Consider the following 27,505-nt stretch of genomic DNA (forward strand, 5'->3'; position numbering starts at 1 on the left):
GGAAAGAAATGAGCCCAGAAAAAAAAAATTGGTCAGTTTGCAAACTGGAATGAAAGAGAATAAAGGGAGTCCAGAAATTCAGGAAACTACAGGCAATTTACTTTCAAATTGGTAAAAGATAAATTGAGAAAAGCTTTGAGCAACAAACATCTACTCAGCCTGCCACCAAGGACCAAATTAAGGGTAGGGCTTGTATCACTATCAAAATGTATGAAATTTTAATATGGTTCCCAGTAATCATTTCAGGAGTGAAAATAGATTAAGCTTTGTCATCATCTCAATTAAAATTGATAGGTTCAAGGATACTGCAAGGGAATTTATAAAAGTATGACTTGGTAAGGACGGTAGTTGTGGCTACTGGCATATAGAGCTGCTTAGAATCAAACAAATAAGAAGCTTATCAAGTTTTTGAGGGAGTTTATGGACAAAGAAGCTATGAGTCTAGGCTAAAACACATGTGAATATTCAAGACTTAAAAATGATCCTTGAAGGGGCACCTGGGTGGCTCAGCCAGTTGAGGGTCTGTCTTGGGCTCAGGTCATGGTCCCAGAGGCCGTAGGGTCCTGGGACCAAGCCCCACATCGGTCTCCCTGCTCTGCAGGGGGATCCGCTTCTCCCTCTACCCTCTGTTCCTCCCCTGCCCCTGCTTGTGCCCTCTCACTCAAATAAATAAAAAAATTTTTAAAAATGATCCTTGCATGAGAGTTGATTGTACTATTCCCTCTATTTTTGTTTATGCTTGAAAATTTACATACTATGGAGTGTTTTTTGTTTTTTTAAAATCCTGTCTTTAACCTTTGAGACCTCAACTTTCTATAGGCAGGAAGAAGGCTGAAAACACTTCTCAGCTCCCAAGGACGTATTCTCTATTGTTCACTTCACATGTGACCAGAGAAAAAAATGAAGATGGAAAGACCACTCAAGAAAGTTGAACAAAAAAAAGAAAAAAGGAAGAAAAGAAAAGAGAAAGAGAAAGAAAGAAACAAAGTTTAACCAGTGTCCATAAAGAACAGTTAACTGGAAAGCCCCTGTGAAATTATGCAGAAGTGGATCCAGAGTTTATGGCATTTAAAGTTTATACAATCAGTAGAATAGGAAAAAAATACAAATGCAACTATGGACACAAAATGTTCAGAGCCACTATAATGATACCCTATATAATAAATGATGTGTATCAAATGATTATGGCTCCTTGGAAAGGCTCCTACAAGTTAGAGGTCCTGAGGTTTAAACTATCAGTATCACAGTCAATTTATCTCTGGAACAATTACCCAGATGGGTTTCAGAATTGCTATCAACCGATGTTGGCTATGTCTCCAGTTCTTCAATTTCTGGATAGTAGTGTGTGCTCTCATGACCTGTTTTAGGAAGCCCACTATTATAATTAAGACTAGGTGTGTGGAAGACAGACAACTTGTCTTTCTCGTCTGTAGGTCTTTGGATCAAGAAGAACAACTTCCAAATCTGATACAGAAACTATCATGCATCACCTAGAGATCTTGAACTTCAAGTACGGTTCATTGATTGACTAGAACTTTTAACTTATTTTCCTGGGAAGGAAAGGGTGTGTTTTATGTGCATGGAGGAGAGCAAATCACATAGGACCAAAAGGGCAAAGTGCACTGGTTGCTAGTGTCACCTCACTGAATGAGAATGCCTTACCAATCCTTGTTGGATGGGTACCATGAGCGAGAAATAAATCTTTATTTTAAGCCACTGGGATGGAAATGGGGAGATGGCGGTCTTTGTTCCCTAGCCTACCTAGTGTACAAGATTTGTTGAGTCCTTTGGTTCATAAATTTTGTTTTAATAGTTTGATTTGAAAAATAACATCTAACTATGGTAGACAGAGATAATCTATAATCTTACCCATGTCTCACAATCATCATTTCATATGTCTGAATCATTTTTTCAAGAAAAAATTTAACTGGCTGAAGATTATGTACTTTGCAGACTTCATGAGCACATTCCAAAAATTCCTAAAATAAAAAAAAATGGAATGCATTTTTATAAAATGGTATTATAAATCATCTCATATATATTTTATAAATCTAGATTATTCATTTTGAAATAAAAAATCATTATCTTCCTATATTGATAAATTATTTCTTAAAGTTTTTTTTTAATTTTTTATTTTTTATAAACATATATTTTTATCCCCAGGGGTACAGGTCTGTGAATCACCAGGTTTACACACTTCACAGCACTCACCAAAGCACACACCCTCCCCAATGTCCATAATCCCACCCCCTTTGGGAGAAGGGGGTAAGATTTTTTAAAAGATATTTATTTATTTGTGAGAGAGAGTGCACACGTTAGCACAAGCAGAGGGAGCAGCAGGTAGAAGGAGAAGTAGGCTCCCTGCTGAGCAAGGAGCCCAATGCAGTACTCGATCCCAGGACCCTGGGTTCATGACCTGAGCCAAAGGGAAATACTTAAACAATTGGACCACACAGTCATCCCTTAAAGCTTTATTTTTTTTTAACTTAGCTTTTTTTTTTAATTAAAAGGAAGTACAAAAAGAATTAAATTACTTTAAAAGTATTATTCCCTGTTATAAGTTAATGATCAGAGCACCACAGCATTAGGTGCAAGCTGCATGGAAACTCCCTTTAATTGTGTTATCAAGAATTTCATCTTTGGTTAGGATGTGGAAGGACATGCCCCAAAAATCCTTCACACTGTAGAAACTAGAAAGAAATGGAGAATCTAAAAAAATAAATTTTAAAGACAGAGAAGTTCTCTGGGTACAAGTACGTCTAAAGGAATTAAATTTCAGAAACAGATCAGCCTTTCTAGGTGAGCACAAATTGATGCTAATTTAGCTGCTGGGAGCATCTTCCAGCTACAGACATCAGGTGGGCATTGGATTGGGCTTCTCACAGGCACAGGGACTTTGCTGAAGTAAAGAAAAACCATCAGAGAATTTAATGGTCATGTGGGCTCATGTGACAGATTTCAATCTGGAGAAGCTCAAATGCAAATCTGATTTACCCACTGCCTTGTTTTTGCTGAGTATGAGGTGACACAAGAAATCAAAGGCTTAGCTAGAAAGGCACACAGATAGTCCCTAATCTTAGGATGCTTAAACCCCAAAATGCTGCTAGAGGAATGGCCCTACAATACAGAACAATTTTCACTCTGAAAACTTGAAAACCAGAACTAAACTAAAGTTCGACAGTGCTACCACAAAACTCTACTTGAACCCAACTGAACTGATCATCAGTCTAGCTACCTGACAAAGGAAAAACATACTTTTTCTCTGGGAAAATAATACTGTAGCCTCTACAATTGTTTTTACACAATTCTTAACATAAAATCAAACTTTGCAAGTCATGAGATGAAATAGCTGAAGATCAAGAAAAGAAAAACAAACTTCTGATGGCCTAGAAGTCATAATTGGCAAAACAATAAAAATAACTTCTATAAATGTTTAAGAGAAAAATAGACAATATGATGGAAAACATGAAAAGATGAAATCAGGGGCGCCTGGGTGGCTCAGTGTTAACCGGTTAAGCCTCTGCCTTCAGCTCAGGTCATGATCTCAGGGTCCTGGGATGGAGCCCCGCAACATGCTCCCTACTTAGCAGGGAGCCTGCTTCCACCCTTTCTCTCTGCCTACTTGTGATCTGTCAAATAAATGAAATCTTTAAAAAAAAAAAAAAAAGAAAAAGAGAAGAAAAGATGAATTCAAGCAAAGAAAAATGTTTGTTTGTTTTTTTTATAAACATATATTTTTATCCCCAGGGGTACAGGTCTGTGAATCACCAGGTTTACACACTTCACAGCACTCACCAAAGCACATACCCTCCCCAATGTCCATAATCCCACTTCTCCCAAACCCCCTCCCCCCAGCAACCCTCAGTTTCTTTTGTGAGATTAAGAGTCACTTATGGTTTGTCTCCCTCCCAATCCCATCTTGTTTCATTTATTCTTCTCCTACCCACTTAATCCCCCATGTTGCATCACCACTTCCTCATATCAGGGAGATCATATGATAGTTGTCTTTCTCTGCTTGACTTATTTCGCTAAGCATGATACGCTCTAGTTCCATCCATGTTGTCGCAAATGGTAAGATTTCATTTCTTTTGATGGCTGCATAGTATTCCATTGTGTATATATACCACATCTTCTTGATCCATTCATCTGTTGATGGACATCTAGGTTCTTTCCATAGTTTGGTTATTGTGGACATTGCTGCTATAAACATTCGGGTGCACATGCCCCTTTGGATCACTACGTTTGTATCTTTAGGATAAATACCCAGTAGTGCAATTGCTGGGTCATAGGGCAGTTCTATTTTCAACATTTTGAGGAAAAATGTGGTTTTAATGAAACCTGACTGGACATACTAAAACGGAAAAAATATATGAAATTAATAATTCATTGGGTAGATTTATCAGTGGACTGAATAAAACAAAAAAAAATCACTGATCTTAAAGACAGGCTAATAAAATGTATCCAAACTACAGCACAGAAAATCAAAACAATAAACAAAAACAGAACGTAAAAGATGTGTGAGGCAATATAAAATTGACAGGAGAAAACAATGGCAAAAGAAATGTAACTTAAAAATCTCTCTACAGTTTGCAGCCCGCTGATACCTGAAACATGCAGAGTGTGACCTTCCTCAAGGAGCTTGTGGCAACTCAGTGCCTTCATGTTTAAAAGCAACCTTACCTTAGCAGCAGCTAGCCCCTCGGGGTCCGGAAAACCTTGTTTCCAGATTCCTTGGAGACTTGTGCTATCCTTAACCCCCACTAATCAAAAAAGATACAATCAGTCACACCTCACAATCCCAGTATAGCTCTTTCTGCCTCCAGGTACTGTTCAGGTATAGGCAGGAGAGATAGGTGGTCCCTGACTCCCCTGACTAGGCTCTGAAACTACTCCTGGCAGGTGGAGACTGAGACAGAGCTGAGCAAGAGATAAGGGAACAAAACAAGATGGCACAAGCTTCCCAGTCAGTTCTCAATAAAAGACTGCCACTGAAAGCCCTCTGTAGCAACCCATTTGGGACCTCTCTCACCCTAGAGAGCTTTTGTCTTTCTCTTCTCACCTTCACTTAATAAACTTTCACCCTTTTATGTCCATGAGATTCATTCTTCAGCCCCAATCAGACAAGAATCCTGCAAACCTGCAACAAAATGATCTAACATCCATTTAATTGGTGTCCCAGAAGGAAAAGGAAGACAAAAAAGAGAAGAAATATCTTGAGATAATTACTGAGAATTTCCTAAAGACATCAATTCATAGATTCAAGAAGTCCAACAAATCCAAGCAAGATAAATACCAAAAAAAAAAAAAAAAAAACAACACAAGGCACACAGCAAAGAAAAATATTAAGACGGCTGGAAAGAAAACACACTCTAAAATCAGATACACATAAATAAGAAAAATACCTGACTTCCAGCCATAACAAGGAGAGCCAGGAGTTAACAGAATAACATCTTTAAAACAATGAAAAAAGAGGGGCAGACCCCTGCCAATCTAGATTTCTGTATTTAGTGAAAAAATTCCTTAGAAATGAAGGCTAAATAAAGACATTTCAAATGAAGAAAAGCTAACAGAATTAGTTGCTGAAAGACCCACATGCACATAAGAAATACCAAAGGAAGTTCTTTCTGTTGAAGGAAAAAGATCTCAGATGAAAGCATATTTCTGCTAGAAAAAATTAAAAACACTAGAAAAGTAAACAGAAAGGACTTTTTTCAAATGCTAATACTAAAATAAAAAAAATAACACTGGATGTGGTTTATAATATGTAGAAATAAAATACATGATGACAATAGTACAATGGGCAGGGGTAAGTGCATAATAAAATTATACCTCTTAAAGATTTTATGTTGTTTCTGAAATGATGAAATACAAACTTAAATTGTAGGAAGTCAAGGATGTATATTACAACCTGTGGAGTGACCACTGAGGTACTAAAAATCTAACAAAGAAGAGAATGGAGAAATAAACACTATCTGAAACCAAAAGAAGTCAGTAAAGGAAAATCAAAGAAATACTGTACATATAAAAAGCACTAGGACATAGGTTTTTTCCAATGGCCCTGGCTCCCCTTGGCTCATCTGCAGGTGCAGTGAGTCACTTGGCTATGCACCTCGTAGCATTGACTCCTAGCAGTAGTTTTCAAACTGGAAGCTGGGAATCCATCGATTGATTGCTATATTCATAGGATAAGAATTCTCCATGAAAATGTTAAATTTTTAAAAATCCTATTAGCATATCTTGAATCATCTTGCTAATTACCTGGGGTATAATATAGAAATATATATGGTCTTTATTCCAAGTCCCTGGCACAGGGCCCTAGAACCCTTAAAATTTCCTAAGTGATAGGAGTATCTTTGTTATTCTTAATGAGCCTGGTGGTGGGTATTATGGAGGGCACATATTGCATGGAGCACTGGGTGTGGTGCATAAACAATGAATTTTGGAACACTGAAAAGAAATAAAATAAAATGGGAAAAAAATGAGCCCTTGTCAATCACACCCAAGTTTGCGGGGATAGCCTCAGGATGGGGCCAGTCTCAAGAAAGACTCAGTGATGAGAGGGTTGGAACTTTCAGCCCTACTTATCAGCCTTTGGTGAATGCACTGGGGTGGAGGAAGAGGGGAAAGGGTGGAAGACAGAGCTCCGTAAAAACTCCTGAACAACGAGATTCAGAGTGCTTCTGATTTGGTAAGCGCATTGAGGCGCAGGGAGATTGACATACTCTGAAGGATACTGCCACCACCCCCCCCATACCTACCTTACCTTATACTTCTCTTCCATTTGGTTCCTCCCAAGTTGTATCCTTTATATCTTACTTTTTATTTTTTTAAAAGTAGGATCCACACCCAATGTGGGTCTTGAACCAACAACCACCCTGAGGTCAAGAATACCTATGTTCTACCAGTGAGCCAGCCAGGCTACACCCTCCTCCAGCCCCAGGTTGTATCCTTTATAATAAACTGGTAAACATAAGTAATTGTGTTCCTGATTTCTGTGAGCTATTCTAGTGAATTACCAAAGCTGGGTGGGGAGGTTATGGAAACCCCAGCCGATCAGAAACACAGGTGGCCCAGAACTTGAGACTGACTGAAGTGAGGGGCAGTATTATAGGACTGAGACTTTAATCTGTGGAGTCTGACAATAACTACCTGGAGTTTGTGTCAGAATTGAATTGTTGAACATCCAGTTGGTGTCCAGAGAAGAAAACTGGTTGCTGGTTTTGGAAAACACCCTAGAATCACATTAATCTGATACTGCCATAGGATGTATACTAGCGTTTGAGTTTGAAGCTTAAAAAAAAAAAAAAGGCTAAAAAAGTAAATGATGCTTTTAAGCAAGTGATGCCTTAATGATATATAATGGCTCAAAAAAATTGAAATTTTCACAGCAATATCAATAGAGAGATCGGGTGGAAGAATTGAATTATTAGATGGAAAAAAATCAGTACATGCTGAACTCAAAAAGTATTCACTGTACATTTTACCATAGAAATTGCCACAAAATAACATTTAATTTCAGCCACATGTCATCCATCTCAAGATTGTTTTGTTTGTAATTTAAATTTACTTGTGCTCTCTGTCAAATAAATAAAATCTTTTTTTAAAAGTACTCATTCTCTCAGAAAGAACATTATTTTTAAACTGAGTCTTATTAACATTGGTATCATATAACAGAAGATACTAGAATTTACTCATGCTCATTAATGAAAGTGGCCAAAATAGGGGTTTATCCTCCAAATAGAATAATTTCCATCATTTAAAACAATTGAATAAGTCATTCTCACAGATTTACTTACATGATAGTCAGCTTCAGGAAGTTTAATACCAGGAAATAGGTCACTAGTTATTCCATTAAATAAGGGTATATCATGTGATAGAAACTTTGGTTCATTCACATCTTTAATTGATCGAAGAAGCTAAAATCATCCAAAGAGTGCAACATAAGTTACTTGCCCATATTCCCTCCCCTCCCCACCACTAAAAGTCAAAGTTCCTCTCACATTGCTCTATGGAATCCCCATACTAAAATGCCAACACTATGTTTATCAAGCCAGAAGGTCCTTGGATTCACATAAAGTATAATGAATAACATCACCCCAAAAGTACTATTTCAACCTCACATAAAAAGGTTCAAAGCCAACAGCTCTTACTTGCCTTGTTATAGATCCCAATGAACTTTCCTTTAAAAAAAATTCTTTTTAATTAAAAAACAATCTCATACTAAAGCTTTCACAACACATATATTTAATACTTACTAGTATATCTTCATTTTCATTTGGAAATTTTAGTTTTAGGTTTCCAGCAGCCACTAAAACTGCTTTTACTGCTCGCATTCCATAGTCATAATGAAATTGTGACGAGAGCTGCTCTGAGCAAAGCCTGTAGGTCATCACTATCTTCACAGACAGAGGTTTCGCATTCAGAAATCCATAGGAGTAGAGGGAGATTTCTGCTATGAGGGCATAGTTTGGAACCATCATGGCTACTGTTCTAAAAAGAACCTGGAGTATATAATGAATAAAATATATTATTTATATAAGGGAAACCGTTTTTAAAAGCTAACCACAAGCATCCCAAGAGAATGCGATGATATTTAAGTTTATTCCCCTAAAGGAGCACCTTTTCATTAATTCTGTGATTTTTTTTCAATAGCACGGTTTCATATACTTTAATAGGTGTTAAAAACCTAAAAAAGTTTTTAGAGGTTTACCTTATGAGGGATGGCAAAGGTAAAAGGGAGATTTACAAATACATGTGAGAAAATCATACCACTCTGAGTGGATTGTGCTGTTACATTTGATTAAAATTACACTCTTATAAAATATTACCTTAAGATTGTCTGGCAATTCAGAACGTCCCGCGTAGCCAGGATTCATGGTAATGGCTACAAAACAGTTTGGATTGAGCTTCAGTTCTGTTCCTTCAAAAACAAACACTTCCAGTTTCTGTTGAATGGCTCTCTGAATGCAAAGGATCTGTTGAGCTACCACTGACAACACTTCCAACTCAATCCGATTAAATTCATCAAAGCAAGCCCAAGCCCCAGAAGAGGCCAATCCTTTAAAAAACTAAGAACAAGACAAAAGCAACGGAGTTTTCTCACGAAGGACCATCATTTGTTAAATATTGAATCTTTTAAGTCAAAACTGAAAATGAAACCCAGTAATCCCCCAAGTATAAAAACAATGTCTTTACCCCTAAAACAGGTTCAGGGAATGCATAAACATTCAGATAATGTTTAAACTTGAGTTTGTTTCAGTTTATCCGGTTGGACCCAGCTGTAAATTTATAACATTAATATGCAACTTTGTACCTTTCCCATTGCTAGATAATCTAGCCCATCTGAACAGTTGAACACCACACATTGGACAGCAAGAGCTTTAGCCAAGTCCTTGGTCGTTTCAGTTTTTCCTGTCCCTGCTGGTCCCTCTGGGGCTCCACCGAGGTTCAAATAGAAGGCACCTATCTGAAAAGAAAAATGTATGTGAAAAGAAATCCATGCTTAAACAAAAAGAAAAGAAAAGAAAAAGAAATCCATGATTAACTGAAAAAAAAAAAAAAAGAACAGAAAATCTATGATAGACCATTGCTTACAAAATTGATTTAGTCTTATTTGTAGCTTCAAAGGGGCAGTAATACAACTAGATTGTTCAGTTAATTTTTAGCATTCACTTCTCCAGATTCACAAGGAAAATGTATCAAAATCACCTTATATTATAATACCTCATGGGTATCCCATTTGCCTTTACAAACAAAAGAGAATCTAGCCTTGAGGTATTAACATTGGGTCAGAAGGCTTTGACAAGAGATAGTTGTGGAGACCATTAATGACAATTTCCATGGCTAGATGCCAAGGGCCAGCACCTGCAAATGAGTGTTGTAAATAGAGGTCCATCAGTTGGAAGAAAAACAGATGACCTATTTACACAACTTGGTCCATAATTCACCTGGCTATTGCACTCCACTCATGGTATGTTCTCCATTCCTACAACACTGTTCTGTAGTTCTCTTCCAGGAATGATCACTTTCTACCTTGCATTGCAGTTGATTTTGTACACTATTTTTTTTCTCTCTCTCAATTGGTCTTTAAGCTGCTTGAGAGCAAGGTCAGGAGTTTCTGAATTCTTCCTGGGTCTCCTTAACGACTAGAACAGTGGCTGGAAATTTTTAGAAGCATATAAATTATAGTCAACTCCAACTGTGGAGTTTGTTTCAAGAGAACTAGTGTTAAGTGTGAAAATTAACTCCTTTTAGAAAAAAATCAGGGTAAGAGACCAAAGTTGTACATATGGTACAGGTAAGGCATAGATGGGAGCTCCCATCTATGGAGCTTAATTAATTTCTGCTTAATTTTGCCATGAACTTAAAGCTGCTCTAAAAAAAAAGTCTATTAAAAACAATTTAATAATAAAATAAATTTTGATTAACATATCTTATTTTACATTTACTAAAATGTTTATTAAGAGCAGTGTCAATATTTTACCCTTCTTTATAATATATATACTCAAGTTTATAATAAATGCTACACTATTAATGCCCATTAACTTGACTGCTGGAAACCTCAGGTTCTCCCAAAATACTTACAAATGGGTTCTCTTTATTACAGACAACGGAATTTTTGTCAGTGCATAGTGTTCTAGACAAGTGTTTAGTGAGATTCTGATCTTACAACTCAAAGCTATGAGCTTCCACAAGTATTCACAGCTTCTAATTTTTCTGAGGCCCTGTATAGGACACAGAGGCTTGAGATTCATTTACACAACAAATATTTAGGGACTGTGTACTTGTTCACCCCTAGAGTAGAGAACAAGACAGACATGGTCCCTGCTCTCTGGCAGCTTCTTGAGAAAGTGGAAGTTTTGGTGAAACATGTTATCCTAGATGCACTGACACTTTTTACTGGGCATTCATTGTACCCATCCCTCAATTGCTGTATCAGCTACAAATAGCTCACAACTGTTTTTTTTTCTCCTAAGAATTTCCCTCTACTAATAGGAGCTACCTTATCCAGGTCACCTGGGTGACTCAGTTGTTAAGCATTTGCCTTCGGCTCAGGTCATGATCCCAGGATCCTGGGACTGAACCCCGCATTGGGCTCCCCCCATCAAGGAGTCTGGTTCCCCCTTACTCCTCTCTGTTCCCTCTCTCTCTCTCTCTCTGTCAAATAAATAATAAAATCTTAAAAGAACAGGAGATATTTTATCCACAAACACCTGAAAGCGTACTCACACCCTTGTTACTGTTAAAACCATCAGTTATCTTACCAGCCAAAACAGTTTACTCAGGAATGGAAGACCATTGCAATTCACACCATGAAAGCTACTATCAAACCATGGGCAAGTCCAGAGAATGCAGGAGAGGAATGCTCCTTTACAGAGGAAAGGGAACGATGGGAGGGACCATTACAAACAAGAAGCCCATTGGAAGAAACTGGGAGTTCCAAGTGTAGTAGCTTTTTATTGGCTGATTTGTGACAGTCTTTCATTGGCTGGACTCTTCCTTAAGAAGAAAGTCCTTAATCCTGTCTGGGAAGTCAAGTATATACTTCTTCCTATTATGAATGAAAGTACCTCTCTTCCTGTTGGTTTTGCACAAGGAGTTGGTAGTAGGCCTTGAGAGCTTCTCCTTCTGGACTCTCAACTCCATTTTAGTGAGGTTTCCCTTCCTTAATTTTCATACCTCTAGCCCCAGGTGTGACTGATAGTCAATGACCATAAAGAGATATAAAAGTCAGGCCCCTTTTCCTTAAAGTGGGGTACACCCAGGATGCATTTCATGCTCCAAAGCTCCCCATGGGACCAAGCTAAGCCTATACTTCTGTTGAAACTACATCTTTATTTAGCTTTCCCCACCTATTTTCCTCACTTTCCTACAGGTTTTTACTGAGGACATTCCCCAGTAAATCATTTGACCAAGAATTCTCATTCTGTCTCTGCTTCTAGAGGACTCAAGGACACTTGAATTTTACTTACTCAGCACAGGTGGATTGGTGTTTCTTGATGCTTCTCCTCAATTCCCAGGTAGTGTTACCAGATTTAGCAAATAAAAATACAGAATGCGGGGCACCTGGGTGGCTCAGTGGGTTAAAGCCTCTGCCTTCGGCTCAGGTCATGATCTCAGGGTCCTGGGATCAAGTACCACATCGGGCTCTCTGCTCAGCAGGGAGCCTGCTTCCTCCTCTCTCTCTCTGCCTGCCTCTCTGCCTACTTGTGATCTGTCTCTGTCAAATAAATAAATAAATATATTTTAAAAAATACAGAATGCCCAGGTATATTTTAATTTCTGGGCACCTGGGTGGCTCAGTTGGTTGAGCCACTGCCTTTGGCTCAGGTCATGATCCCAGAGTGCCAGGATCGAGTCCTACATTGGGCTCCCAGCTCCACAGGGAGTTTGCTTCTCCCTCTGACCTTCTTCTCTCTCATGCTCTCTCTCTCAAATGGATAAATAAAATCTTTTAAAAAATTTTTGGATTTCAGGGGATGCCTGGGTGGCTCAATCAGTTAAGTGTCTGCCTTCAACTCAGGTCATGATCCCAGGATCCTGGTATCAAGTCCCACATCAGGCTCCTTGCTCATGCTCAGCGGGGAGCCTACTTCTCCCTCCACTTGCCTCTCTCTCTGCCTGCTGCTCCCCCTATTTGCGTGCTCTCTCTCTGACAAATAAATAAATATATTTTTAAGACAAATAAATAAATACATTTTTTAAAAATTTTGGATTTCAGATAAACAATAATTGGTTAATATAGTATGTCATGTGCAATATTTGGAACATACTTACACTAACAAATTATTCATTATTTATCTGAATTTCAAATTTACCTGAGAGTCACATATTTTATCTGGCAACCTTATACTCGGGTGGTTTTTGTTTTTTGATTTTTGTTTTATATAGTCATAGCTTTATCTTCCGTAGCTCAACAAGCACAGAACTTAGTATCACCCCCTACATTTTCAGCTCTCTCCCTCCTTTCAGCAGAACTAACTTGGAGTTCCAAGGCTCAGATGGACTTTACTCATCTTCCTTTCATGTCTCCCAGAACTCCACTGCAAAAACTGATACCATTTTCTGAAACTTCAGTTTTCTCTTTAAATCTCTAATACCTTCTTTTTCTAATTATCCCTAATGGGAGTGACTTGTAATTTTCAAGCATTGGTACCCAAACATTCTTGTATTCTACAAAAGGATCCAGAAGTAAATATACATTACTATAATTTCATATAAAGGGATTTTGGGACCAGGAAGGGATAGCTCTATTCAACTATTACAGATAAGAGAATAAAATGAGGAGGGGGAAGAGCAAGGTGCCAGAGGAGTAGGAGACCTGAATTTCGTCTGACCCCAGGAATTCAGGTAGATAGTTATCAAACCATTCTGAAGATCTACAAACTCAACAAGAGATCAAAGAATAGCAGCAATTCTATGAATGCAAAAGTGACCACTTTCTGGAAGACAGAACATGTGGAGAAGTGAATCCAAGATGGTATATGGGAAGATAGACCACAGGAGGAAAATAGACCAATAGACAGTTGGTTGAGTGGCTGACCAACTGAACCACCCAGGTGCCAGCTCCCAGCAAGTGATATAGCAGCAGAGCACAAAACTGGAACTTTTAAAAGTCTGCTCTGCTGAGAGACATCACCCCAGCTGCTCAGTGGGATTGGGGTGGGGGTGGCACCTTCATGGGGATGGTATGGTCTCAGGACCTGCGGGGTCACAGAAAGACCAGGGGTGTCTGAGGGTGGCAGAGCTCCCAGGTATTGGAGCGGTGAAGCCAGCCGCAGAGACGGAGCTGAGGATGAGGCTCACAGCTTGGGGTTGCCATAATCCATGATCTGAGGCAGAGTCAGGCCACTAATCTTTGAGCAGGGACCCCCACAAGAGGCAGATCCAGGGAGACTCCCTGTACTCCCCCAGAGGAGGGGTGGGGGGGCCTGCCACAGGATTTGGCTTGGTTTGGAGACTCTAAATAGGGCCATGAGCCAGATATAGAAATGCTTGGTCACAAGCCAGGTGAGCATGGAGTGCAGCCAGAGACCAGGGAGACAGGAGTGATTGACTGCTTTTCTCTGAGGGAAAACTGAGGAGTGATGCCCCAAGCTCTTGGACCCTCCTGGCTGGAGATTGGGAGGCCACCATTTTCATTCCTGTCTTCCAGAGCTATAGAGAAAGCATTCACCGAACAAAAGCTAATGAGAGCAAACCCAAGCAGATTGATTAGCCTGGCCTCTGGCAAGGGCAGTGCAATTCCACCACAGGCAAAGACATGGGAGAATCACTGCAACAGGCCCCCATACCCCCCAGAAGATTAGCAAGACCATCCAGCCAAGACCAAATCTACTGATAAATGAGAATTGAAAACACCAGTGCTAGGGGAATACAGCACACATGGCTTTTTCCCCATGATTCTTCAGTCTTTCAAAGTTAATTTTTTAATTTTATTTTTTTTCTATTTTTTAAAAAAATTTTCTTCTTTCCTGTTTTAACTAACATCTTATCAATTTCTTTTTTAAAATCTTATTTAATTTTCATTTTTACAGTCGGGTTCTACCCTTCATTTTATTTAACCTTACTTTTTGTGTATATACAGAAGTTTTTCTTTCTTTAAGATTTTAGGATACAGTTTTTTTTTTTAAAAGACTTTATTTATTTATTTATTTATTTGCCAGACAGAAATCACAAGTAGGCAAAGAGAGAGGAGGAAGCAGGCTCACCTACTGAGCAGAGAGCCCAATGTGGGGCTCGATCTCAAGACCCTGGGATCATGACCTGAACCAAAGACAAAGGCTTTAACCCACTAAGCCACCTAGGCGTCCCAGGATACAGTTTCTTTAAACAGACCAAAATCTAGTGTATAGCTTTGTTCTAGTGTCCCACCTGATCACATTCTCTCCTTTCCTTTTTTTTTTTTTTTAATTTTTTCCTTTCTGGGGGTACCTGGGTGGCTCAGTGGTTAAGGCCTCTGCCTTCAGCTTGAGTCATGATTCCAGGGTCCTGGGATCGGGCCCTACGTCTGGCTCTCTGCTCAGCAGGGAGGCTGCTTTCTCCTCTCTCTCTGCCTGCCTCTCAGCCTACTTGTGATCTCTGTCTGTCAAATAAATAAATAAAATCATAAAAAAAAAGTTTAAATTTTTTCTTTCTTTTTTCAACCAATTTACCAATTCCTTTTTTAAAATCTTTTTAAATTTTCATCTCTACAATCATATTCCATCCTTTCTTCACATTTACCCTTTTTTAAAAAAAATATATGTATATATATATAAGTTTTTCTTTCTTTAAAATTTTGGGAAGTAGTTTCTTCTAACAGACCAAAATACATCCAAAATCTAGTGTGTAGCTCTGTTCTATACACCAGCCTGATCATATTCTTTTTTCTTTTTCTTTCCTTTTTTTCCCTTTCTTCCCCCCCCCCCCCAGTTTTGGGTCTCTTCTTTGTTTAGTGTATATTTTTATGGGTTGTTGTTACCCTTTTAGCATTTTGTTCTCTCATTCATCTGTTCTTCTCTGGACAAAAATGACAAAATGAAAAAACTAACCTCCAAAAAAAGGGTGGGGGGAAAGAGGCAGAACAGATTGCCAGGGACCTAACCAATATGGACATTAGTAAGATGTTGGAAATAGAGTTCAGAATGACAATTATAAAGACACTAACAGGGCTTGAAAAAAGCATTGAAGATACTAGAGAATCTCTTTCTGAAGAAATAAAAGAACTAAAATCTAACCAAGTCAAAAGCCAAAAGGCTATTAATGAGGTGCAATAAAAATTGGAGGCTCTTACTGCTGGATAAATGAGGTAGAAGAGAGAATTAGTGACATAGAAGACCAAGTGATAGAGAATAAAGAAGCTGAGAGAGAGAGGGAGAGAGATAAACAGCTACTGGATCATGAAAGGAGAATTTAGAAATAAGTGATACCATAAGACAAAACAATATAAGAATAATTGGGATCCCAGAAAGAGAAGAAAGAGAGGGGCAGAAGGTATACTGGAGCAATTATAGGAGAGAACTTCCCTAATTTGGGAAAGGAAATGGGCATCAAAATCCAGGAGGCACAGAGAACCCCCCGTCAAAATCAATAAAAAATAGGTCAACACCTCATCATCAATAGTAAAACTTACAAGTCTCAGAGACAAAGAGAAAATCCTGAAAGCAAGCTGCTTGGGGACAAGAGATCTGTAATCTACAACATGAGATTGGCAGCAAACCTATCCACAGAGACCTGGCAAGCCAGAAAGGACTAACATGATATATTCAGAGCACTAAACAAGAAAATTTGCAGCCAAGAATACTATATCCTGTTAGCCTGTCATTGAAAATAGAAGGAGATAAAAAGCCTCCAGGACAAACAGAAACTAAAAGAATTTGCAAACACCAAACCAATCCTCCAGGAAATATTGAAAGGGGTCCTCTAAGCAAAGAGAAAGCCTAAAAGTAACATAGACCAGAAGGGAACAAAGACAATATACAGTGACACCTTACAGGCAATACAGTACCACTAAATTCAAATCTTTCAAAAGTTAGCCTGAATATAAATGGGGTAAATGTCCCAATCAAAAGACAAAGGGTATCCGATTTGATTAAAACAAACAAACAAACAAGACCCACTGATATGCTGTCTGCAGGAGACTCATTTTACACCCAAAGACACCTCCAGATTTAAAGTGAGGGGGTGAAAAAACATTTACCAGACTAATGGACATCAAAAGAAAGCTGAGGTGGCAATCCTTATATCAGACAAATTAGAGTTTTTAAAAAGATTTTATTTACTTCACAGAGACAGACACAGCAAGAGAGGGAACACAAATAGGGGGAGTGGGAGAGGGAGAAGCAGGCTCCCCACTGAGCAGAGAGCCCAATGCAGGGCTCATTCCCAGGACCCTGGGATCATGACCTCAATCATGACCTGAGCCAAGGTAGATGCTTAATGATGGAGCCACGCAGGCACCCCAACAAATTAGATTTTAAACCAAAGACTATAATAAGAGATGAGGAAGGACACTATATCATACATAAAGCGTCTGTCCAACAAGAAGAGCTAACAGTTTTAAATATTTATGCCCCTAACATGGAGCAGCCAATTATATAAACAAATTAATAACAAAATCAAAGAAACACATTGACAATAACACAATAATAGTAGGTGACTTTAACAGCCCCTACTGAAATGGACAGATCACCTAAGCAAAAGATCAACAAGGAAATAAAGGCCTTAAATGACACACTGGACCAGATGGACATCACAGATATATTTAGAACATTCCATCCCAAAACTACAGAATACACATTCTTCTCTAGTGCACATGGAACATTCTCCAGAATAGATCAATTTCTGGGTCACAAATCAGGTCTCAACCAGTACCAAAAGATTGGATCATTCCCTGCATATTTTAAGATCACAATGCTTTGAAACTGGAACTCAATCACAAGAGGAAAGTTGGAAAGAACTCAAATACATAGAGGCTAAAGAGCATCCTACTAAAGAATGAATAGGTCAACCAGGAAGTTAAAGAAGAATTTTTAAAAATCGTGAAAATGAAAACACAACTGTTCAAAATCTTTAGGATGGAGCAAAGGTGGTCCTCAGAGGGAAGGAGATAGCAATATAAGTCTTTGTCAAGAAACAAGAAAGGTCTTAAATATACAACCTAACCCTACACCTTACTAAAGGAGCTGGAGAAAGAACAGCAAAGAAAGCCTAAACCCAGCAGGAGTAGAGAAATAATAAAGGTCAGAATAGGAACCAATGAAAAAGAAACCAAAAGAACAGGAGAACAGATCAACAGACGTAGAAGCTGGTTCCTTGAATGAATTAATAAGATTGATAAACCCTTAGCCAGACTTATCAAAGAGAAAAGAGAAAGAACCCAAATTAATAAAATCATGAATGAAAGAGGAGAGATCACAACCAATACTGAAGAAATACAAACAATTATAAGAATTTATTATGAGGGCGCCTGGGTGGCTCAGTGGATTAAGCCGCTGCCTTCGGCTCAGGTCATGATTTCAGGGTCCTGGGATCGAGTCCCGCATCGGGCTCTCTGCTCGGCAGGGAGCCTGCTTCCCTCTCTCTCTGCCTGCCTCTCTGCCTACTTGTGATCTCTGTCTGTTAAATAAATAAATAAAATCTTTTAAAAAAAAGAATTTATTATGAGCAACAATATGCCAGCAAATTAGACAATCTGGAATGGATAGATTCCCAGAGACATATAAACTACCAAAACTGAACCAGGAAGAAATAGAAAACATGAACAGACCCATAACCAGTAAGGAAATTGAAGCAGTAATCAGAAATCTCCCAACAAACAAGAGTCCAGAGTCAGATGGCTTCCCAGGGGTAATTCTACCAAACATTTAAAGAAGAATTAATTACTATTCTGAAACTGTTCCAAAAAATAGAAATGGAAGTAAAACTTCCAAACTCATTCTATGAGGCCAGCATTACCTTGATCCCCAAACCAAAGACTTCATCAAAAAGGAGAATCACAGACCAATATCCCTGATGAACATGGATGCAAAAATTCTCACTAAAACACTAGCCAATAGGATCCAACAGTACATTAAAAGAATAATTCACCACAACCAAGTGGGATTTACTCCTGAGCAGCAAGGTTGGTTCAACATGCGTAAATCAATCAATGTGATACAATACATTCATAAAAGAAATAACAAGAACCATATGATACTCTCTGTTGATGCTGAAAAAGCATTTGACAAAGTACAGCATCCTTTCTTGATCAAAACTCTTCACAGTGTAGGCATAGAGTGTACATACCTCAATATCATCAAAGCCATCAATGAAATCCCACAGTGAATATCATTCTCAATGGGGAAAAACTGAGAGCTCTTCCCTTAAGATCAGGAACATGGCAGTGATGTCTATCACAAATGCTATTCACCATAGTACTAGAAGTCCTAGCCTCAGCAATCAGACAACAAAAAGAAATAAAAGATATCCAAATCAGCAAAGAAAAACTCTTGGGTGCCTGGGTAGCTCAGTGGGTTAAAGCCTCAGCCTTCAGCTCAGGTCATGATCCCAGGGTCCTAGGATCAAGCCCCACATTGGGCTCTCTGCTCTGCAGGGAGCCTACTTCCTCCTCTCTCTCTCTGCCTGCCTCTCTGCCTACTTGTGGTCTCTGTCTATCAAATAAATAAATAAAATCTTAAAAAAAAGAAAAATTCAAACTCTCATTCTTTGCAGATGATATCATACTTTATGTGGAAAACCCAAAAGATTCTACCCCAAAACTGCTAGAACTCACAAAAGCATTGAGTAAATTGTCAGGATATAAAATCAGTGCAAAGATATCAGTTGCATTTCTATACACAAACAGCAAGACAGAACAAAGAGAAATTAAGGAGTTGAACCCATTTATAATTGCACCCAAAATCATAAGACACTTAGGAATAAATATAACCAAAGAGGTAAAGGATCTGTACTCAGAAAACTATAGAATACTCATGAAAGAAATTGAGTAAGACACAAAGAAATGGAGAAACGTTCCATGCTCATGGATTGGAAGACAAATATTGTGAAAATGTCCATACTACCTAGAGCAATCTACACATTTAATGCAATCCCTATCAAAATATCCTCAACTTTTTTAAAGAAATGGAACAAATAGTCCTAAAATTTGTATGGAACCAGATAAGACCTCACATAGCCAGAGGAATGTTGAAAAAGAAAACCAAAGCTGGGTGCATCACAATTCCATACTTTAAGCTCTATTACAAAGCTGTCATCATCAAGACAGTATGGTTCTGGCAAAAAAACAGACACATAGATCGATGGAACAGAATAGAGAGCCCAGAAATGGACCCTCAACTTTATGGTCAACTAATCTTCGACGAAGCAGGAAATAATGCCCAGTGGAAAAAAGACAGTCTCTTCAAACTTCCTTTTGTGGTTGAGTTCTAGCTTTAGAGCATTGTGGTCTGAAAATATGCAGGGAATGATCCCAATCTTTTGATACCGGTTGAGTCCTGATTTAGGACCGAGGATGTGATCTATTCTGGAGAATGTTCCATGTGCACTAGAGAAGAATGTGTATTCTGTTGCTTTGGGATGAAATATTCTGAATATATCTGTGATGTCCATCTGGTCCAGTGTGTCGTTTAAGGCCTTTATTTCCTTGCTGATCTTTTGCTTGGATGATCTGTCCATTTCAGTGAGGGGAGTGTTAAAGTCCCCTACTATTATTGTATTATTGTTGATGTGTTTCTTTGATTTTGTTATTAATTGGTTTATATAGTTGGCTGCTCCCACGTTGGGGGCATAGATATTTAAAATTGTTAAATCTTCTTGTTGGACAGACCCTTTGAGTATGATATAGTGTCCTTCCTCATCTCTTATTATACTCTTTGGCTTAAAATCTAATTGATCTGATATAAGGATTGCCACTCCTGCTTTCTTCTGATGTCCATTAGCATGGTAAATTCTTTTCCACCCCCTCACTTTAAATCTGGAGGTGTCTTCGGGCTTAAAATGAGTTTCTTGGAGGCAACATATAGATGGGTTTTGTTTTTTTATCCATTCTGATACCCTGTGTCTTTTGACAGGGGCATTTAGCCCATTAACATTCAGGGTAACTATTGAGAGATATGAATTTAGTGCCATTGTATTGCCTGTAAGTTGACTGTTACTGTATATGGTCTCTGTTACTTTCTGATCTACCACTTACAGGCTCTCTCTTTGCTTAGAGGACCCCTTTCAATATTTCCTGTAGAGCTGGTTTGGTATTTGCAAATTCTTTCAGTTTTTGAAAAGAAGTCTGTAACATACAATGGTAAAAATATTAGATTGGCAGCTGACTTATCCACAGAGACCTGGCAGGCCAGAAAGAGCTGGCATGATATTTTCAGAGCACTAAACGAGAAAAACATGCAGCCAAGAATACTATATCCAGCTAGGCTATCATTGAAAATAGAAGGAGAGATTAAAAGCTTCCAGGACAAACAAAAACTGAAAGACAGTCTCTTCAACAAATAGTGTTGGGAAAATTGGACAGCCACATGCAGAAGAATGAAACTGGACCATTTCCTTGTACCACACACAAAAATAGTCTCAAAATGGATGAAAGACCTCAGTGTGAGATAGGAATCCATCAAAATCCTTGAGGAGAACATAGGCAGCAACCTCTTTTGACCTCAACCACAGCAACTTCTTCCTAGAAACATTGCCAAAGATAAGGGAAGCAAGGGCAAAAATGAACTATTGGGACTTCATCAAGATCAAAAGCTTTTGCACAGCAAAGGAAACAATCAACAAAACCAAAAGACAACCAACAGAATGGGAGAAGATATTTGAAAATGTCTTATCAGATAAAAGGCTAGTATCCAAAATCTATAAAGAACTTATCAAACTCAACACTCTAAGAACAAATAATCCATTCATGAAATGGGTAGAGGACATGATCAGACATTTCTGCAAAGAAGACATCCAAATGGCCAACAGACGCATGAAAAAGTGCTCACAACATCATTCAGCATCAGGGAAATACAAATCAAAATCACAATGAAATATCACCTCACACCAGTCACAATGGCTAAAATTAACAAGTCGGGAAATGACAGGTATTGGCGAGGATGCGGAGAAAGGGGCACCCTCCTTCACTGTTGGTGGGAATGCAAGCTGGTGCAGCCACTTTGGAAAACAGTATGGAGGAAGTTGAAAATAGAGCTACCCTATGACCCAGCAATTGCACAACTGGGTATTTACACCAAAGATACAAATGTGGGAATCGAAAGGGGCACGGGCATCTACATGTTTATAGCAGCAACGTCCACAATAGCCAAACTATGGAAAGAGCCTACATGTCCATCAACAGATGAATGGATAAAGACGATGTGGTATACATATACAGTCGAATATTTTGTAGCCTTCAAAAAAAAAAATGAAATCTTGCCATTTGCAATGATGTGGTTGGAATTAGAGGGTATTATGCTAAGTGAAATAAATCAATCAGAGAAAAACAATTATCATATGATCTCACTGATACGAGGAATTTGAGAAACAAGACAGAAGATCATAGAGGAAGGGAGGGGCAAAATGAAACAAGATGAAACCAGAGAGGGGGACAAACCATAAGAAACCCATAATTTCAGGAACAAAACTGAGGGTTGCTGGAGTGGAAGGGTTGCTGGAGCGCAGTGCGGGGGGTGGATTGTGGGAGGGATGGGGGTGGCTAGGTGATAGACACTGGGGAGGGTATGTGCTATGGTGAATGTTGTGAATTGTGTAAGACTGATGAATCACAGAGCTGTAATCCTGAAACATATAATACATTATATGTTAACAAAAAAATTTTTTAAAGAGAATAAAATGAGGATAGCCATGTTAAATTTGGATAAGAAAGTATGACAACAGGGGCACCTGGGTGGCTCAGTCATTAAGCATCTGCCTTCAGCTCAGGTCATGATCCCAGGTCCTGGGATTGAGCCCTGCAACAGGCTCCCTGCTCAGCGGGAAGCCTGCTTCTCCCTCTCCACTCCCCCTGCCTGTGTTCCCTCTCTCACTGTGTCTCTCTCAGTCAAATAAATAAATAAAATCTTTTTTTAAAAAAAGTATGACACAAACGAAAAAGTAATTTTAATGTATGAATCAAAATAATTTAAATGCATACCAGTGTTCTGTAACACCTGTCAGTTAAAGGTGTAATGACAAGTCGAGGTGAGTTACCAAGATACTCATAAGCATATTTTACATTACAATTAATGATACGAACTCGAGCATTTTCAAATTCCCAATAATATCGAAGCTGAGCAAGCCACTGGAAATCTGTATCATGGGAGACACCTAGAAAGAATAAGGTAAAACAAGACACATAATCCTGAAATGGAAAAATAATTTGAAAAATAGGTATCCTATCATTTTTTGTAACAGCAGATATTAAAATAATTTGTTTTCTAATTTATAGACAGAATCATGTAAATTAAATTCTCTTGAGAGTGAAAACAACATATAGTATAAAACTTGGTTTCTAGAAGCTATTAATATTTTATCTTTAACATTACAGAGAAGAGTCACATACCCATTTCAATCATGTCCATGACCACATCTCTGGCATGGACATCAATTGTAACCAAAGCTCCCAGAGTAATCCTGGTCTGCTTCGACAGTTTTCCCCTTACCAGCTCTACAATATCATTTAGTTGATTCTGAAGTTCCTTATAGTATTTCTTTAATGCCTACAAAATAAAAAAGCAATTAAACTGATGGTGTATAGTATCTAAAATACATATTTTATATACTCTTTTACAAAACAATTCTGACTTCATATCTTGATATAGAAATGAATTCTAGAACAGAATGAGTTTGTCTAAGCTTCATAAAATACTCAGAACAAGTTTCCAAATAACTATAATTTTAATGCTAGATGTATAAGCAGATGGGAAGACTGCCTTTACAAAAATAGATAAGGTAACTAAGAAACATAGCAGTAGAAAAGAATGCTATATGTATACAAAAAATTGCTTTGGGCTACCTGGGTAGCTCAGTTGGTTAAGCATTCGACTCTTGATTTCGGCTCAGGTTTGATCTCAGGGTTGTGAGATCGAGCTGTATTTCAGACTCCATACTGGGTATGGAGCATGCTTAAGATTCTCCCTCTTCCTTCTGCCCCTCCCCGGCATATGCGCTCTCTAAATAAATAAATAAATAAATGCTTTACCTCTGTCCCACCACTTATAACTTCCTGTGTCTCAGAAGTCCAGAACATTTGAGAAACACAGAGTACAACTTGGCCAGGCCACTCTCGAACCCAGTCTTTTCTTGCGGATTCTGGATACGCCTGAACAATTAAAATGCATTTCTAACTTTAAAAGATTATGAAAGGAATAGAAAGCTAAATGTCTAATAATGGGGAAATACAACACTTGATATATTTATAGGCTAGAATATCACATAGTTATGAAAATTTCCAGATGACTATTTAAAAGAAAAATTGTAATAAATTGTTTTTTAAATCATTTGTTTATTCATAAAAGAGTAGTAAAATGAACACTAATATGTTAATAATCAGTTATCTCTGGAAAAATTTGATTGTTGATTATTCCAGAAGTTTATTTCTATATATTTTTAAAGACTTTATTTATTTGTTTGACAAAGAAAGACGCAGCAAGAGCAGGAACACAAGCAGGGGGAGTGGAAGAGGGAGAAGCAGGCTTCCCACTGAACAGGGAGTCTCATGCGGGACTTGATCCCAGGATTCTGGGATCATGACCTGAGCGGAAGCAGACGCTTAACGACACAGCCACCCAAGTGTCCCAATTTTATACGTTTTTATGCTACTTTGCTATAGGGAGTTGTCAAGTTTTCTATACAGTATACATATCACTTCTATTATAATGAAATATAAGGGATTTATTAATCTGTAAAAAAATTGGTTTAATAGATTATATATTGATGCTGATTTAATTGAAAAGGAGATTATATAATCTAGTGGAAAACTGAATTAGTAGCTAGGACCCTTGTAGGATTTATCTATAGCTTTTCTAAAAACTTATATGACCAGAGTATATAATTCGAACAATAATAGGGGTGCCTGGGTGGCTCAGTCCTTAGGCATCTGTCTTTGGCTCAGGTCATGATCCAAGGGTCCTGGGACTGAGCTCCACATCGGGCTGCCTACTCATCGGGAAGCCTGCTTCTCCTCTCCCACTCCCCCTGCTTGTGTTCCTGCTCTCGCTCTTGCTCTGCCAAATAAATAAAATCTTCCAAAATATTATATATTTGTTGGGACGGCTGGGTGGCTCAGTTGGTTGGACGACTGTTTTCAGCTCAGGTCATGATCCCGGAGTCCCAGGAGCGAGTCCTGCATCGGGCTCCCACCTCCACGGGGAGTCTGCTTCTCCCTCTGACCTTCTCCCCGCTCATGCTCTCTCTCTCACTGCCTCTCTCTCAAATAAATAAAATCTTTTTAAAAAATTATATATTTGTTGAATTATAAATAATTTAACAATCTCTGCTTTTGAGTTCAAATTCTCATTTTTTTCTAACTCTTTATGTTCAAAGTGTATTTAAATAGACTGAGGGTGGAGTTTAATCTCCTAAAAAATAACAAGCTTCATGGGCGCCTGGGTGGCTCAGTCATTATGCGTCTGCCTTTGCTCAGGTCATGATCTTTGCTCAGGTCATGAGCCCAACATTGGGCTCCCTGCTCAGCGGGAAGCCTGCTTCTCCCTCTCCCACACCCTTGCTTGTGTTCCCTCTCTCGCTGTGTCTCTATCAAATAAGTAAATAAAATCTTTAAAAACAAAAAAAGAAAAAAATAATAGAAAAATGACTTGCTTCAAGTAATAATAGCAGATACAAGTTATAAATTGAAAAAGCTGCAGAACAAAATTTGAAGTTGACACTAATGGGAACTGTATTTTTAATACAATAACACCATTAGATAAAACAATGTTAAACATAAAGATATAAATATATTATTACTTAAATACATTTTATTAGCAACATTTAGAAATAAAAACAATTGACAAGTTTCAAAGAAGGAGAAGTTTCAAAAAATGGATAAGTCATTTATAGACACACAGAAGGTAAATTTCTATACTAATTAAGAAATACTTTCATGGATACTGTTGGATTTTTTTCCTACATGTTTTAATCTGTTTGGAATCATAAATAGAAAAAGAAGAGAAAAAGCCAAGATTTATTTGCAGGAATATTAAAGCTGAATAGAATAGCCACTGCAATAAGATGAGCTTCATGGGCTGAAAGAAAGGGGATACCTCACTCACATAAAGTGAGTTGCTGGATTTTAAAAGGCTGCAATGCCTTTTTTTTTTCTTTTAATTTTACTACATAACTGTTCATTTGTGTTCCTAAAGACAGAAATATACTGAATTTTATTATTCAAGATTAAGTTAATTGGATCAGCATAAGTAAGGTACATGTCGTACTTCAGTGTTACATTTCTTTCATATATTATATACCCTCTTTTAATGTTTGTTTATCTCATTTTGAGTATCTAAGGTGTAAACAGCAGTAGATCACGGATTTCACACCCCTGTCTGAGGTTCTTTCTGACCCCAGGCTCTATACACAAGATACCTGAATGCTCTTCCCTTTGCTCTTTATCTCGTTAATTCCTACTTTGGGTCTCACTTTCAATCTCACTCTCTGTAAGAGCCTATCACTAGAAACACCCCCTCCATTCTAAATTATACTTTATAAAGTATTTATACCTTACACTTTCTCATCTCATAAAACCTTTTGTCCTTTATAGCACTCAATCACATATTATCAATTCTTACTAATATCATTATCTTAATAATGTTAGAAACAAAGAGTAAAAAAATAATAAATGGCTTAAAATAATAAGAACCATAAATAGTAATTTACCAACACAAATTCAAAACCTCCTAAAAAGAAAGCACTTGTGGAACACAAGGTGTTCCTGAAATTAAATCTTTGGAAACGCACCAGCCGGGCTGCCGCGATCACATCATGAATACTCCGGAGCATTAAATCTTCCACTTGAATGAGCCACTTTTCCACAGCACCTCGCGCTGCAGATGTGGAAATGAGGGCAATCAGTTCCACTCGCTCCCCTTCAGAGCTATACATGGCCTTAATGTCCAAATTAGGAAGGAATTCCAACTTAGCAATGCCCTCGAAGCATTTTTTTAAATGAGGCTGAACTCTAAGTGGATCTTTGGTCTCTGACAAAATCTCTAACATTTCATCATTAGATAAGAAGAAAAAACTAGAAAACATGAAAATACAAAATGTTTTAGTTCTCCTTCATCATGTATCAGAAAATGGTTTTAGTTATAGCACAATTAATTACCCGTCATACCGAGGGAAGAAAAGCCGTTTTTTTTCAAGATATGCATTAAGCCCTTTCATAATTTTCTCCAAAAGTTCGTTGCAGTTCTGCAGTTTTTCCAATAAACCTGTTAGAGAAGTAGCAGCAAGAACCTAAAAGATACACATTCGTTCAGGTCAGCACTTATATACCAGATATAACTGTAAGTCCCAAGCATTAGTCTATTGTATATGTCAAAAATGTTGAAATGTCGAAAGGCTTATGAAAATTGTTGTAAAATATTTTGTCATTTAAAGTTATTATAATTCAATAAATCAGAAATAGTCTTAACCAAGGATGCAAGTTACAAATGAGAAGTTATAATTGTCATGCATATTTCATTTCTCATATATTCTTCTGAATGATGTGGGAAAAGTCCATTAGATTGGTGTGTGGTTTAATTTTCACATTTACAGCTGTCAACTGTGAACAATCTACAGTATAAGTTGGTGAACTATATCCCACAGGTTAAATCCGACTTGCTGCTAGTCTTTTTTTTTTTCAGCTTTATAAGTTACAATTGACAAATAAAAATTGTATTTATTTAAGGTGTACAACTTGATGTTTTGATAGATGAATGCACTCTGCTGCCAGACCAATGAGCTAAGAATTTTTACACTTTTAAAAGGATGAAAAATGAAAAGAAAAATCACATTTCATGGCACATAAAATGTCACTGTCCAGAAAGTTTTATTATACCAC

General features: G+C 37.9%; 1 protein-coding gene across 8 annotated transcripts in view; it reads right to left on the bottom strand.

The window, feature by feature from the left end:
• The window catches only part of DNAH12 (dynein axonemal heavy chain 12), a 230,699-nt gene that overhangs the window by 127,746 nt on the left and 75,448 nt on the right, over positions 1-27,505 (bottom strand). For all 8 annotated transcript variants that reach the window (XM_032323076.1, XM_032323075.1, XM_032323060.1 and 5 more), the window contains 10 exons: positions 26,795-26,916; positions 26,419-26,701; positions 23,663-23,782; positions 23,024-23,180; positions 22,616-22,788; positions 9,314-9,466; positions 8,829-9,068; positions 8,256-8,501; positions 7,797-7,916; positions 1,870-1,979 (listed from right to left, as the gene is read on the bottom strand). In XM_032323076.1, the coding sequence (XP_032178967.1) occupies positions 1,870-1,979; positions 7,797-7,916; positions 8,256-8,501; positions 8,829-9,068; positions 9,314-9,466; positions 22,616-22,788; positions 23,024-23,180; positions 23,663-23,782; positions 26,419-26,701; positions 26,795-26,916 (1,724 nt within the window). The remainder of the gene's footprint in view (positions 1-1,869; positions 1,980-7,796; positions 7,917-8,255; positions 8,502-8,828; positions 9,069-9,313; positions 9,467-22,615; positions 22,789-23,023; positions 23,181-23,662; positions 23,783-26,418; positions 26,702-26,794; positions 26,917-27,505) is intronic.

Source organism: Mustela erminea, chromosome 1 (assembly GCF_009829155.1).
Source record: "Mustela erminea isolate mMusErm1 chromosome 1, mMusErm1.Pri, whole genome shotgun sequence".
Taxonomy (NCBI): domain Eukaryota; kingdom Metazoa; phylum Chordata; class Mammalia; order Carnivora; family Mustelidae; genus Mustela; species Mustela erminea.